This window comes from Cyprinus carpio, chromosome B9 (assembly GCF_018340385.1).
Source record: "Cyprinus carpio isolate SPL01 chromosome B9, ASM1834038v1, whole genome shotgun sequence".
Classification (NCBI taxonomy): Eukaryota; Metazoa; Chordata; class Actinopteri; order Cypriniformes; family Cyprinidae; genus Cyprinus; species Cyprinus carpio.
The window spans coordinates 4,872,060-4,887,797 of NC_056605.1; the positions used below are offsets into that span (position 1 = coordinate 4,872,060).

A 15,738-nucleotide genomic window follows, 5' to 3' on the forward strand; every position below is an offset into this window, starting at 1 on the left:
AGAACTTATTTATTAGATACTAGTATTTATTCATTAGATACTATTTCTTATTCATTAGGTACTAGTACTTATTCATTAGATTCTATAACTTATTTATTAGATACTAGTACTTATTCATTAGATACTAGTACTTATTCATTAGGTACTAGTACTTATTCATTAGGTACTAGTTCTTATTCATTAGATACTAGTATTTATTGATCAAATACTAGTACTTATTTATTAGATACTAGTACATATTCATGAGATACTAGTACTTATTTCAATAGTGACTAGTAACTATTATATTGTTACTATTAACAAATTTAAATTTTCAGCAATTGACTTATTCAGTAGATACTAGTACACATTTATTAGACAATACCCCATTCACTGCCATTATAAAGTTTGGAAGAGCCAGGGCATTTTTTAAATTTTACTCACACTGTATTCGTCTAAAAGAAGAAAGTCTTGAGGCTTGAGATCGAGTCACACACAACTCCTATAAAAAAAAGAATAACTTCCTCCTCCTCCTCCCACTCCTTCCTGCTCATTACAAAGAGTTCATCCTACAGTTTCACTTTTTAAACAGTGCACTTTGTAAATGCCAAATGAAACGTTTCAATTTAAAGTATATTTTAAATAAAGTATATTTTTCTCAGTTTTCTGTAAATTATTTCTCTGAAAAAGTTGTCAAGTTTAAACTTTCACGTTTTAAGTTCTTAAAGTATGTTTTTATAGTACATCAAGCTCTTTTATCAAAAAAAAATGTAATCACTTTAAATATCATCGTTCATTTTTTTTTTTTTTTGCTGTTAACAAGTTTTATTAATAAATATTTAGATAATTCGTTTTTACACCCTGTTATGTATCTTTCCATCTTGTTTCTTTTCTCTTTTTTTTGTTCTGTGTACATGTGATGTTTACAAAAGATACACTAGATTTGGTCTAAAATATATTTTATTAAAGCATTAGTGGAGGAGGACAAGTCCTGCAAATGATCTTTCTCTTTGTTTCTTTAACAGATAATCCTAAAGTAAAGTGCAGAATATGGACCATTGCTAATACACACATGAATGAAACTTTTTTTTAATGTCAACACTTCTTGTTAGAAATATTTTCTTTTTTTTAGTATATACAGGGTGATTTAAAAGTCTGACTGAATAAAATGCTTCTGTTTTTGTATTTATTTATTTATTTACAAAATTGTATAAACTATATAATCATGTTATATTATCCAAAATACCATTAATTTTGCAATTTCTAATAAAGCACTTTTTATTGCTTTAATGGCAACAGCACTCAATATAAAAAAATCTATATATATTTAAGTAGTGATCTAGAAAAAGTATTATATCAAATAATATTACTGTCATGTCCTGTTTCTGTTGTGTTTTGCTTTGCTCCCTGTGAACTAGTTTTGCCTGTGTCTTGATCAGTTCATTGTTCCCACCTGTTGTGTCATTAATTATCCCAGTAGTACCTGTGTTTATAAGCCCTGTCTGTTCCTTAGTTCCCTGTCGGCTATTATTTGTGTTTTGGTCTACGTGTTGTGCTATCCCAGCTCCTTGATTCCTTGTTTGCTTTCTGGATTATAATAAAAGATTTTATTGGACTACTCCTGCGTTGTGCACACTTTAAACAGCCAGCACGTTACAGAATAACATTTTTCTTTCTTTTTTGTTTTTGTTTCTCCCCTCTCCCAGAATGAATTTACTTGCCTGGAGCAACAGGATCATTCACTGGAGGACCATACCCAGGACTTTTAGATCTGGTGTGCCTTATACACTTTCCCGACCACTCGCTCTGTATCATTTATTACACCAGCCTGAGCAAGCGGTGTAAGTCATGTCTGCCAGCAAACAGTCCCTAAGGAGGATTCGCCGCTTTTGTGGAAATGGACTGTTTTTCTCTGGTTGCCCTGCTGAGAAAGAAATCTCCAGCCCCACTTCCGTCCCAGAGACCAGCCAGCCGTCATCCAGCAGCACGGAGCAATTGCCTGACTCCATTGCAGATGGAGAGCCTGAGCCTGCCACCACACGAGAGTCAGCCTGCAAAACTGCAACTGAGCCTATCATTGCCCTGGAGCCTGAGCCTCAAGAGGCATGAGCCGGCAACATCACCAGTCCCCACCAGTCCCCGAGGGAGTTGTGTTGGAGATCGAGGCCTTGGAGGGAAGCCCCGCCCAAACTTCTGCCGCTGAGGGTGAGCTGCAACTGGCCACTGGATATCATGAGGAACTTATGGACATTTTTCAAATGGACTTAATAGACCCATTTGGAGAGGTAATACCCAGTGCTCCCAGGTATCCTGTGTCTCTGCTGGTTCCACCCAGCTCCTGTTCTCCTGTGTTCCCTCCCTGCCTCCCTCTCCTAATATCAGTCAGTTCTTCTGTGCTGTATTCGCTGGTTCCTGTCAGTCCCTCAGCTCACCCTCAGTCAGAGCCATTTGGGTGCTCTGATCCACCTCGGGACTTCCAGTCTCCAGCTCTGCCTAGACATGAGGATCCCCTGTCTCCGCCTCCGAGTCCTGTATTCCACCTCGGTCCCTCAACCCATCGGCTCCTCGTTGGCTCCTAGCACCCTCGTCTCTACCAGGGCCCGTCATCCCACTGGCTCCACCAGGCTTCCTCGTTCTTCCGGCTCGCCTTGGTCAGTTGTTGACCATCCGTTGCCTTTGGATTCCACTTCTCTGGCTTCGCCTCATCACTCCGTCCCTCTGGCTCTGTCAGGCTCCTCCTTTCCTCTGGCTCCGCCTTCGCTCTCAGTCGCTCTGGCTCCGCCAAAGTCTTCTGGATCCCCGCCTTGCTCGCCTGAGCCTTTTGCTCCACCTTGGTCCTCCTGATTCTCTGTGTTCCCCTGGCTCTCTGTCTGCTCAGCTCCACCTGGGTCTCCACCTCCAGCGGCTCAGTATCTGTCAGCCGCCCTGGTCCTATGAACAATGCCAATTTTCCCAATGCCTGACCCTCACCTGCCCCACACCAGCTTCCTGAACCCCCACCTTCCCTCCCTCCTCTGTTGGACTCCTTTTGTTGGTGAGAGGACGCGCCATTCCCGGAGTGGGCAAAATGTCACGTCATGTTTCTGTCGTGTTTTGCTTTGCTCCCCGTGACCTAGTTTTGCCTGTGTCTTGATCAGTTCATTGTTCCCACCTGTTGTGTCATTAAGTATACCATTAGTCCCTGTGTTTATAAGCTGTCTGTTCCTTAGTTCCCTGTCGGCTATTATTTATGTTTTGGTCTACGTGTTGTGCTATCCCAGCTACTCGATTCCTTGTGTTTGCTTTGTGGATTATAATAAAAGACTTTATTGGACTATTCCTGTGTTGTGCACTCTTTAGACAGCCACCACATTTTACAATTACTTTGATTTTTATTATTATTTATTTATTTTTTAAATATAGAAACTGTTCATTTCTGGGTTTAAATGGGAAAAATTACATATTATTAATGTGGTCTCAGACATTTACACCTCATTGTATATTTTAATGAAAAACTGCAGTTATTTAATAGGCTAATATGCCTAAATCTTTCCTACTGTGTTTCAATATATGTTCTGAATATACTGTATTTCATTTGTACTTGGGAGATGTCAGATGGCAGTTTGTAAAGGCTCTGCTCATCAGACTACAGACACTGCAGTGTGTTTAGAGGATGTTGGATGCAGGACTGCTGCAGTGATGCAGAAGAGCTCTCTCTTACACCAACAGCGCCACCTACTGCCATGCTGCAGCAGGCACTACATTAGCCTGTAGTACAGAGCAAACGGGATAGTGGTAAAATTTAGCCCTTTAAATGTTAATCTAATGAAGACTGTGACTGTTTTGGGGCATTTGTTGTATTTGGTTATTTAGAGTAAACTGAGAGTGTACTGTATCTTGACCATGGTTGGGAGTGTATTTATTTTGTTCCACTCTGCTATTTTGTTTTGTCCTTGGATAACTGGCAATAAATTTGGAATAATTAATATATTTAAAGCATTGGTGTCCAAACTCAGTCCTGTCATACAGAGATGAGCTCCAGCCCTAATTACACAGACTTAAGCAGGCTTATCAAGGTGTTACTAGGCAAACTAGACATGTCCAGGCAGGTGTGCTGAGGCAAGTTGGAGTTAAACTCTGCAGGACAGTGGACCTCCAGAACCGAGTTTGGACACCCTTAATTTTAAGTGTGTGTTCACACTTGGCACGTTTGTTTTGATTAAGGGTGCGTTCACACTTGTAGTTCGGTTCTCTTGGTTTGTTTGGTCCGGACCAAAAAAGAAAACAACATCAAATATGACATCAAAGTACCCATTCACCGATCGGTCTGCTCAGTGCCGCTTTAAGTCGAATACACCTAATTCTGTCTGCTAGACTAAACGCGCTGTTTGTTGCATGTACATTTTTTTATTTTCACCACCTGTGAACTCACAATGAGCTCATAAAAGGCACTTTAACTCCTTGTTGATTCACGTTTGCTCTCTGCTTATTCTGTTTTGGATACACCACTCATTCTGGGTCATCAAATGTGACCCTGGACCACAAACCAGTCACAAGTAGCACGGGTATATTTGTAGCAATAGGCAACAATACATTGTATGGGTCAAAATTATTGATTTTTCTTTTATGCAAAAATCATTAGGATATTAAGATCATGTTCCATGAAGATTTTTTGTACATTTACTACTCTAAATATATCAAAACTTAGTTTTTCATTAGTAATATATGCATTGCTAAAAACTTCATTTGGAAAACTTCAAAGGCAATTTTCTCAATGTTTTGATTTTTTTGCACTATCAGTCCAGATTTTCAAATAGTTGTATTTCAGCCAAATATTCTCCAATTTTAACAATCCATACATCAATGGAAAGCTTATTTATTCTGCTTATTATGATGAAAAAAAAATATTACCCTTATGACTGGTTTTGTGGTCCAGGGTCACAAACCATTGTCACTTCAAACTAACTGATAAGCTCTTTTTGCACTACTCATTATATCTGCACTGTTTGTTTATTTCGCTGGTTTGCACTCTATCTGCCATGTGCCTTGTGCCACTTTATCTATCCTATTTTGCATGTCCTTATTTGTATATTTATAGTTGTATTTTATATGAAATCTGTATTTATTTGTATTTTTACATTCTACTGTTAGTGTTTAGTGTTATATGCACCAAGGGTCTGAGAATAACGCAATTTAAATTCTTTGTATGTATGTGCTATACATGTGGCAGAATTAAAAATAAAGCAGACTTTGACTTGACTTGACTTTGGCATAACGTTGCATCTTGTAATTACATCCTGTTTTTGGTTCGTTTAGATGTATTTGGTCTGTGTTTTTTTATATTTAATTCGAACCGCACCAGAGTTCATCTGGAAGCGGTTGAGACCCATCTTATTAGCGGCCTCGGTCCGCTTGTTTGGTGCGCACCAGGGTTCGGATGGCCGCGTTCACATTTACTCAAATGAACTGCACTTCGTTTTAATCGACCAAACACGACACCCTTAAACAAACTCTGGTGCGATTGCTCTATTAGTGCGGTTCATTTGAGTAAGTGTGAACGCTGTCAAAAAAGCCAGTGTGAACGGTAAGTGCACCAGGACCAAATATATAGTTTATTTTTTGGTCTGAACCAAATGAACCAAGAGAATAGAACTACAAGTGTGAAGCAAATGTATGTACAGTAGTTTTGTAAATTTTTGTGACTTTGGAACCCCCTACAGTTAAGTGAGTGGAATTGTCGTAAATATATAAGTTTAATGCAAGACAATAAAAACATTCCACCACAACCTTCAACAAGTTACGTGCTTTACAAATACATGTTTTTTGTTTCATCTGATTGTGGCTGTTATTCAACAAACAACTTTGAATACATTTAAATGGAAGGTGAAAAATGGAAAGTGTTAAATCTGAATTATTTTGTGGTTACAAAGGAAAGCATTAACATATGTTACAACTGTGACTGAGTGATGTAAAATCCTGATGTTTCATTTATGTGTGAAAATTTTTGTATTGGGATTTTACTCCCATGATGAATGTCTATATGCTAAAGATGATTATACTGAATTTAAAAGAATATGTGAGCTTATTTTCATTTTACCTTTTTTTCGAAATGAAAAAATTAACAGCCGTTTTTATAAAGAAAATTTTGAATGAACTCTGTTAACTCTTAACTGATTAATTTGTTTTGCTCTTGACCTTTTAAGACTGTTTTGTTTAACTTTAATGATCACATTGTGTTTGCTCTTTAGTCTGAATATTACATTTTTTATGTATAGGCCTAACAGCCTACCGTTCCGTCTTATCATCTTAAAATGACACAAAGGTACATTTTATATTACACAGACACGTTAAAAACACAGATGTCCTGGAAAACAAGACTACAGCACTAACCGGAGGTCACTGTAATGTCAGTGAAACCAGTGATTACCGCCCACGCGCGCCTCGTATACCGCGTGTTTCCATAGCAACAACATCCGCCGCAACTCTTGATAGCGTGCGCGCGCAGCCGCCACCATTGGGGGGTTTCGTCCAAACATTTCCTTACGTCAGTGACAACCGGCTGGTTTTGACTCAAGCGGAAACTCAGCTTCGGTGTCTGGGCGCGGTTTCCGGCAGCCGGCTACTGGGCACCTCACGGATCCCTTAACCGATTCCTTAACCGACGAGAGCGTTGGCTTCGCCTTCTGTACGGAAGCCGAGACGGAAGAGGCGTAAAAATGTCAAGACGAGTTTGAGCGAATCGCACTGAGTTGGATCTTTTTTTAAAAAGAATCATTTATCCGTTTCACAACAGTGAACGATTTCTTTTTTTTTTAATCAATCCAAGCCGTTAACGAGTCAATGACTCTCCGACTCATTGAATCTTTTCAGCGTGAATTATATTAATAGTTTAATGTAGGCTACATTACAATCATGGCGGCATTAAACGCAATACATACATTAAAGTATAAAGAATAAAAGTTTATAGGCCTTATTGGAACGCACTGCTCCCCACTGACTATATATAAGAAACAGAAGTGGACAAAAATAACAATTATTTACTGAAGATTTCACATGTGTGCCACTAGAAAGACAATACAGTTTTGGTCGGCAGATCTCGGGCTCTGCTGTAAATAGTGATAAATCTAAAATGTTTATTAAATAAACAATAAAAAGGAAAGAGAAGGAAATTTTCACATGTAATAAACAGGTAAACAAGAGAAAACACACAAGAGGACGAACATAAGCTGAACAAATAAGATAAATTAAAATAAATACAACTGTAAATGTTTTTTTTTTTAGTAATAAAAATAATAAACAAATAGTTTAGCTAGATAAAATGAAAACTGATAAGGAAGACTATGCTATATGTTTCTTCCACATTGAAACTTGGCTATTTATGTATTTTTTTTATTTTTCAATTCTAAATTTTTTCTCGCAATTCTGACTTTTTTCTGATTTAAACTATAACCTCAGAATTGCAGGAAAATTCAGAATGTGAGATAATTTTCATTCTGTGGCGGAAACATCTTACACATCTGAATGTGTTTTCCCTGCCCTATAATCTTTACCTAGCATTTTGTCTTCTAAGTGTCTATACTTTGCTCCCTTGTTTTATTGACATATTTATTTAGTTATTTATATTATAGGGGCTATAGCCTATTTGTTTTTAATTGTGTCGATCTCTATATTTGTATTTTACTCTTTTTTGAACCTCTGTACAGCACTTCGGTCAGTCGTGTGGCTGTTTTATACAAATAAATTGAACTTGAACTACACGGCCTACTCATAAATAGAATCATCAAACTAAACCTCATTAACAGAATTGCCATCATCCAAAAATGAAAAAAAAAAAAATTAAGAAGAGGTTCATATTGTTTCAAGAAACCAGCTATCCCGTGATGACCTAATTACGTCATGACGTAAACGAATCAGTGAGTCGTCCTTGAACTGATTCCTTCGAATGAACTGCTTAAAGTAACCGGTTCGCCAAAATGACTCGGACTTCACAATAGTGGAGCGGCGCGGCGGAGGATCCCCACCCGCGAGCATGGCGCTGTGCTAGTGTATTAATGAAGACCGGAGAGAGCAGACGGAGACGGAAAACACTAGCATGCGCCCCGATCGCTTCAAGTAATCTGATTTTAACGGACTGTGTGTTAATTCACCGATGCCAGAGGCAGTCCGCTGGGTTTCTCCACGCAGTCTTCGGTTACTTCTATAGGATGGTGAGCTGAGCAGATAAAAAGCACACGTTATTGGGGATTGCACCTATCCAGCCGTTCCCCGTTGTGAATTACAGGCGCGCGCGGGCCGCCGGTGCTCCGTGATCATGAAGCGCTGCAGCTGCGGGAAGCGCGTCTTTGTGCGAGGCGTGTTTATGTCCGCGGACAGACTCGTTTAAACGCCCTAAACATGAATGCCATTGTCATGTCGAGTGCCGTTTGAGTTTATTTTGATTCTTCGAACCGTTCAGACCGGAGAGATGCGTGAGTATAAAGTGGTGGTGCTCGGGAGCGGCGGGGTCGGTAAATCCGCCCTCACCGTGCAGTTCGTCACCGGGACGTTTATTGAGAAGTACGACCCGACCATCGAGGATTTCTACCGTAAGGAGATCGAGGTGGACTCGTCGCCGTCGGTGCTGGAGATCCTGGACACGGCGGGCACGGAGCAGTTCGCGTCCATGCGGGACCTGTACATCAAAAACGGACAGGGCTTCATTCTGGTCTACAGTCTGGTAAACCAGCAGAGCTTCCAGGACATCAAGCCCATGAGAGACCAGATCATCCGAGTCAAGAGGTGAGATGAGACCCGTGACCGTCTAGAATTAGGGTGTCGGTGCTTCGCTGATGGTGACATGTCATTTCATGCGATGAAAATGATCTTAACAACACATCTGACAGCATGTTCAGTGTGTGTGTGTGTGTGTGTGTGTGTGTGTGTGTGTGTGTGGTTGGGCCTCTATAGGCCTGTTGCGCGAGCTTTGATGTGCCGCATCCAGTGTTCAAACACACTGCTGTCTGCATGAAAGATTCATGCTCGAGTGATGCGATGCACTGCACTGCTGCTCTAAACCTGCTTCACGCTTCAGATGCTGCTCTCCTGTATTTAGGAAACATTGCAATGACGCTGTGATGAATATTATTGTGTTTGAAATGAAAACCGTAGCCTTGTGGATTTTAGCTCACGCAGCTTCGAAGCCTCCCAAAGTTGACACTATCAGCTTTAAGCTGATTTAAAATTGAGTCTTTTCTTTGAGAATTTAGATAGATGGATAATTCATCTTGCACTCATCTTCATTTGTCTGAATATCCCTCCCTACTACCACAGCAATGAAAGTCCATAATGTAATTATTAGAATAGAATAAGAATTTGGTGCATGGTCAGTTTGTGTGTAAATCAACATTTTCCACTTTTGATGTTATTTCTAGCAAGAAATTAGTATTATAGTAATTTAAAAAAATTGTTTAGTTACCACCAAAACTTGTTCTATTTTGTATAGATCATTAAACCGTTGCCTCAGAAGTCTGTCCGAAATCGTTTCATGGGGTGCCCTCGTGCAAAAACGCTGCCTGCAAAGTCACTGCCTCGTAAGGCATCAAGTCAGCTGCCTAGGCTTTCGGACGCAGCCAATGAACCTGTATTCAAAACTTCCTGAGTAAATATTGTATTGTGCTTGTTTGACTGCATTCAGTGCCATTGAAACTACAATGTAGGCAACAAAAGTGGCAGAAAACAATGCTAATGGAGTTGGGTTTACACTGAAGGATTCCCTAAGGATCAGTTGAGATCCCACTGAAAAACAGGATCCTTTAAATAGATTCTTTCTGGATTCCATTAGTATCCTTTCGGCTTGGCACCCAAATCCAGGAGCAATAAATTACTAATAGGAACTTCACTTATCAGGGACAGTAAGTGAACTAAAGATGATAATAAGCTAAATAATTGTGGGAATAAAAGTGATTCATACTGACCTGCAAACAACGTCTCCTCCAGCACACATTTCCATGCAAATAATATACATCTGCACACTCACACAGAAGGATGTTTCTGCCTTCAGAAAATATTGAATAATTGAATGGCATAAATATTTTGCACGGTAAAAGCAATGCATAATCAGGAGGAGATAGTGGGAGTGAGAGGCGTCTGTCACAGCTCTGTTTGTTCTTATTGAAGGATGAATGAGAGACTAACAGGTGATTATTATAGCAAGTGTAACTGCTATTATGGCTCATATTTATACTGAAAAATTACTTATTTTTAATTTTTTGATAGGAATATTATAGGTTGTATGTATTGAACTTACAGTTTAGAGTCAAAAGTATATTTCATTAACTGATATAATGTTAAAACACCAACCTACAAAAATACTCATAACTCATAATATATTGGTAACCAATTATTTTTTTATTATTATTATTTTTTTTTAATTAGCAGTGTTTCCAAAGCGGAAACTTGAATGATACTTCAGATAATGCAGCTTGTGGATGAGAAGCTTGTGGACTATTTCTTTAACTCCCTTGCTGGATGATGAAACCAGCATAATATTTAGAGATCAGAGTAGAGATTTGGAGGTTGGGATTTTTGATATAACCATAGGAAGCACATAGCAACCCCCTTGACACTGGCTAAAACACCCAAGCATTGCGGTGGCCGGTTTTGCAGTCAAGCGACACTAAAACGTTACTAAAATGGTTCAGTACAGACATGTGACCCATTTTTAGTTCATGACGCACAAATCGAGAGAGTCAAGGGACAGCACACTCTCATTCTGAAAGAACTGTGATGTCATTAGTGGTTTGTTAATAATGGGGTGTGTTTGTAAGGGGCGTGGCTTCAGTAACCCCACCCTCCTCATCCTCCCTTGACCATGATTAGTGGTTGTGGGTGAAGACTTTCTTCTTTTGCCTTGAGGAAGACTGTACTGTGAGAATTCAGACAGAAGAGAATATAATCACCGTAATCCCATTTTGATACAGATTAGATAATTAAACAGAAAGGTGAGGCCATGACAGGTTATATTGTGACTGTGGTAAATTACACAACCGTTTAAAACTTTGGCATCGATAAGACTTTTGAATGCTCTTAATGTCTTATGTTCTGTCTGGTTGTTTCCAGGTATGAGAAGGTTCCGGTGATCCTGGTGGGGAATAAGGTGGATCTGGAGGGTGAGCGGGAGGTGTCTGTGAGGGAGGGACAGGCGCTGGCCGAGGAGTGGGGCTGTCCGTTCATCGAGACGTCTGCCAAGAGCAAGACCATGGTGGACGAACTCTTTGCTGAGATCGTACGGCAGATGGACTACGCGGCACAGCCGGATAAAGATGATCCGTGCTGCTCCTCCTGCAATATACAATAACCCCCCAACACACACACACACACACAGAGTACTCACATTACAGTAGCTTTGATAGACCTTCTAGCGTTGACGGTTTTCCATCATTCTGTATCTGCAGACTGACAGTAACTTTGAGGATTTTTTTTTCTTTCTTGTCACTTTAAATCCTGACTGACTCAACCACAGGAAGAGCACTTGCCTTAGGTTTCACGTTTCCTGTTTGAGCAGGAACCTTCAGTGGCGATGAGTTGGACTTTTATGTTCTTGGTCTTATGGTATTGATGCTTTTATCTGAGTTTGTCACCAGGTCAAAGAGAGAGAGAGAAAATAAGAGGGTTCTTAGCCATATGCTTGATATAGCCATATAATCATTTAATGAAGACTTTCTGATTGTCCATTTATTTGGGAATAGATCCCTCAAAGTCATCGGTATCTCATCTGAAACATTAAGAGGTAGAAAAACAGTCAGGTGACTTTAGCTTTGTTCCAAAACCTAGTTAGTCGCCTATCTAGACAGTATGTTAAGGGTGTTCCCTATGATTTCACAGAATGCATTGCGGTGAGCTCTGAAAAATTCCTCCAGGATGGTGGATGAGACCCCATAATATTTTGCTGTTGTCTTTATGCATTGCACACACAAGTATCACGCTGTTAGCTTAACGGCATGCTAATGTCAAACTCTCCGAATCCAAGTGCATGAGCTTCACATAAGCAACTGGATATGTGTGATGCAGAGTAGGGCTGAATGATGAATCAAAGTAAAATCGAAATCACAGTATGGGTTTGTGCACTTATCAAATCACAAAGACTGCAGTTTAAATGCATAAATATATGTTGGAAGTTTCTGAGTGAAATTATGGTCAGTGCTTTCAGCTGCTTATAAAACATTTATAAACCTGCAGCCAAGAAAGGAGGAGCTTTAAAGTCGGCATGAAACAGAAGTTACGATTGTATTTTCTTCCCTATTGTTACTTCTCTGGAAAAACAAAAGCATTGGGCGGGGCTCGGTTTTGTTCTTTGGGAATTGATTAGATCATTGTCATCTGCTGTTGCTGCAGTCTCTTGTGATTGACAGGTTACACACTCGCCGATGTTGCTGCAAAGCGGGAGGAAAGTTATTTTTATTAAAGATTGATTCAGTTAATTTAAGAATAAAAATAACCATGCACATGGATAAATCATAAAATAATCACTGCAGTAGCAGTATACCATAAAAATTAAGATTAGTCAGTTTTGATTTAAGGGTCTCCCTGCAGTTTTCCACCAAAGTAAAAGTTCGATAGGTTTATATTTGATAAGGCTTAGTTTTATTTTATTTTACAGAATTAAAACAGTATCATTTACTATAGTAATCAATTTCATGTTTTAATATTTAATCATAAGAATAGTTCTTATTAATTTAATCGCTATGAGTTTTGTGAAATTTACAGTATGAAATATACATAGCAATCACAATTCTTAGCAGAAATAAACAATACTGTTCCACCAAATTGTTCAGTCTACAAAATCCATCTACACAGAATGTTGTAAATACACAGTAAGGCGGCTCAGTAGGTTTTTGAACAGAGCTCTTGTCTTTATGCTGCTTCCATTCCAAGTCAGATTTAGAAGATGACTTCAGAAAATAGCAACTCTACCATTAGGTCTGCAGTGAAACAATTGTGAACAAAGAACTCTTTTAGCAACCAAATTAGGGACGCTGTGCTTTACGCCGCTAGCAGTCGTTCTACTATAAGACTATGAACAAAGAGAACCATTTATCTTGTTTTGTATGTTTGCTAAACATGTTGTATCATGCAATGTTGGACCTTTTGACTCCTTGATGTATTTTATTTGCTTAAAAGTTGAATGTTTGACTGTAAATCTCTGACTGCCACCATGTCTGCATCATGAACCCTCCACCGTGAGTTTCAAGAGACTTTCAGTTGTGCTTTTCCAAGCAGGAATGTTAACTTTCCAAGCGAATGGAATGCAGCGTAAGTCCCTGTCTCTGATTGGATGGGGACACATCTGGACACATTAGTATCTCATATGGCTCTGTAGGAATTGCTCTTTTTCGGTCTCTCTCGTTTGTATCACCCTCTTTCTCGCCTGTCTCTTCAGCATCTCAGCCCCTTTTGACACTCGTTCTCAATATTCTGCCGTGCTTGTGTGGGTCATTGATGCTGACGATGATGGCTATTGCTTGACTGTATATCCATTTGTACAGAGGTTGCCAGTTTTTCTTGGTATCCTCCTCCTGGCCGTGCTTGAGGTTGGCTCTCAAGGCAGAACATAAAGAGATTACGGCGGTGTGTGAGCATGTGTGTTTGAATAGAGAGCTCTGAGTCAGTATTGATTTTATATTTTTTTATGTGGACCTGTGCTCAACTCTTCTGAATGACTGAATGGTGACCCTCTTTTTTTGTTTTGTTTGGCACCTAAATAAAGTGCATCTGACACTCACACGCACTGCAGTGTGGTTTCTGTGTTTTAAAACCAAAACGCTCACTGTCCAAACATATGCCTGCTTTATAAACAAGAAATATTTGAGAGGAACATGTTACGCTGAAGGACAAAATTGTATCCTGCAGTTTGTTTGAATATCTGCACACACACATGACAGATTCTGTCTTCCAACAGGCAGGTTTTGTTTGTTTGATGGCTGTTAAACTATTTCGTTGTGAGAGATAGAAGTTAGTTATGTAACATTTAGCAGATGCTTTCCATCTAAACTGACTTTGAGGTGCCGTAGAGGTTTTTCCATCATCAAAAAGACACGAATAGAGTTTTTGAGAAGAAGACTCCAGTGATATCAGTAGTTTCATAAAAAGTGGCTTTCTACAGCTAGATCTGTAGTGGCAGTGCTATTGGAGTATCACTGATATACTATTATAGTTTTGCGAATATTCTGAATTAGATATTTTTATATATATTTTCTGTTTTTGTTTAATTTTTTAATGTTTTTTTTTTTTGCATTTTTTTATTAGTTTTTTTTGTGTGTGTCTATAGTTTTTATAATTGTTTTATTTAAAAGTGGATATTTTAGTTATTTTAATAAAGTAAAATAAAAATGAGATGTTGCTTTGGAAACTTTTTATTTTATTTTTATTTATTTTTTTACTTTTATAAAGTTTTTGGTTCTTTATATTATTTCAGTTAATATTTATTTAGTATCTAGTAACATTTTTATTTAATTGTTTCTTCAGTTTTTGTTAATGATAATAACAGAAATCTAATATCAAAAGCACAGGCAAAGCAATTACCAGACATTTTACTTATAATTTTTTTGTGTAAACATATTACATTATTAAAGCACAAAGTACATAAAAATTGCATATTACTTTCATTTCTATTCAAATACATTTTCTGTTCAAATTTACGTATGCATTTAAGCACAAATAATTACAATCAAATGGCAAGAAACACACTGAATTAAACCTGACATTTTGAAGTAGAAAAACCATGCATTAAAATAGGCAACATTTACTTTAATAATCCTAATTATTTCAAACTTTTGACTAGCAGCCAACTGTACCATAAAATATATGCCATACTCTATATACTAAAATCTGGTTGAGTATGTAGTATCATTCTGCACACATGCATAAACTGGAAAGTCTATGTGAACAGCGAGCTGCTGTTTTATGGGGTAAATATTTTCCGTCGGACCTGGACTCTCTGCCCACTTACTGGACACAGGAATGCAGGGAAACGCAGCCAAGAGAGGACATGGGAAATGGACAGAGGACATAAGAGCACAGCAGTGAGGGGGAGATTCACACACCAGCATGAGACTTATTGCTGGGTGCCATGGCAACACATGCTGCCAATTTCACACTCTAATTTGCAGTGATTTGATTGGCCAAAAATAGTTAGTGGAGGAAGATACGGACACACACCATCTATCAACATCCATCAGGAAGCATGTACACCTACACTTAGCTGCCTGTCATATGTCAGATGCAGTATACTGAATGTGATCTACGGCACACTTGTTGCAGGAACAATCTCTCCTGAGAAACCTGCTTTATAAATGCCATAAAGACACACAACTGCCCACAGATTTCAGTTTTTGTGTGTTTTTGCATATCAGGTGTAAAGGTCCTTTAGTGACCCAGGCATGTGTACATTAGCCTGAAGAGGTTTATTTTGCAAAAATGACCGCTGAATTCATATGTACATTATCCCACTTCTTTGCTGTTTAATTATCTTTACCATTTAATCACTTAAAGACATTCAACAGGCTTAATTCACCAAGAAATATCCAAGAGAAATGAAACACTGGCAAGGAAACACTCCAGGAAAAGGTAAAAGAAAAGCAGAACATGTTTCAAGATCCAAATATGCAGGTGGTCATTAGACCCAACTGTTTCTTTCATAAAAGAGGAATGAAGAGCTGAGAGATAGAAACAGGGTTGATCATACATATACAAGAATTAAATTAAGCATAGTATGGAGCTAAATTATTAAACATTTTAATTTAA

The 15,738-nt window shown here is 38.7% G+C and overlaps 1 protein-coding gene across 1 annotated transcript; it reads left to right on the plus strand.

Moving 5' to 3' along the window:
• The first annotated feature begins 7,921 nt into the window (after positions 1 to 7,921).
• LOC109109178 (ras-related protein Rap-2a-like) lies at positions 7,922 to 13,717 on the plus strand. Its single transcript, XM_042730687.1, has 2 exons — positions 7,922 to 8,736; positions 11,056 to 13,717. Exons 1-2 carry the CDS (start codon positions 8,357 to 8,359, stop codon positions 11,291 to 11,293), a joined length of 618 nt encoding a protein of 205 aa, XP_042586621.1. The 5' UTR covers positions 7,922 to 8,356; the 3' UTR covers positions 11,294 to 13,717.
• Positions 13,718 to 15,738: the final 2,021 nt, after the last annotated feature.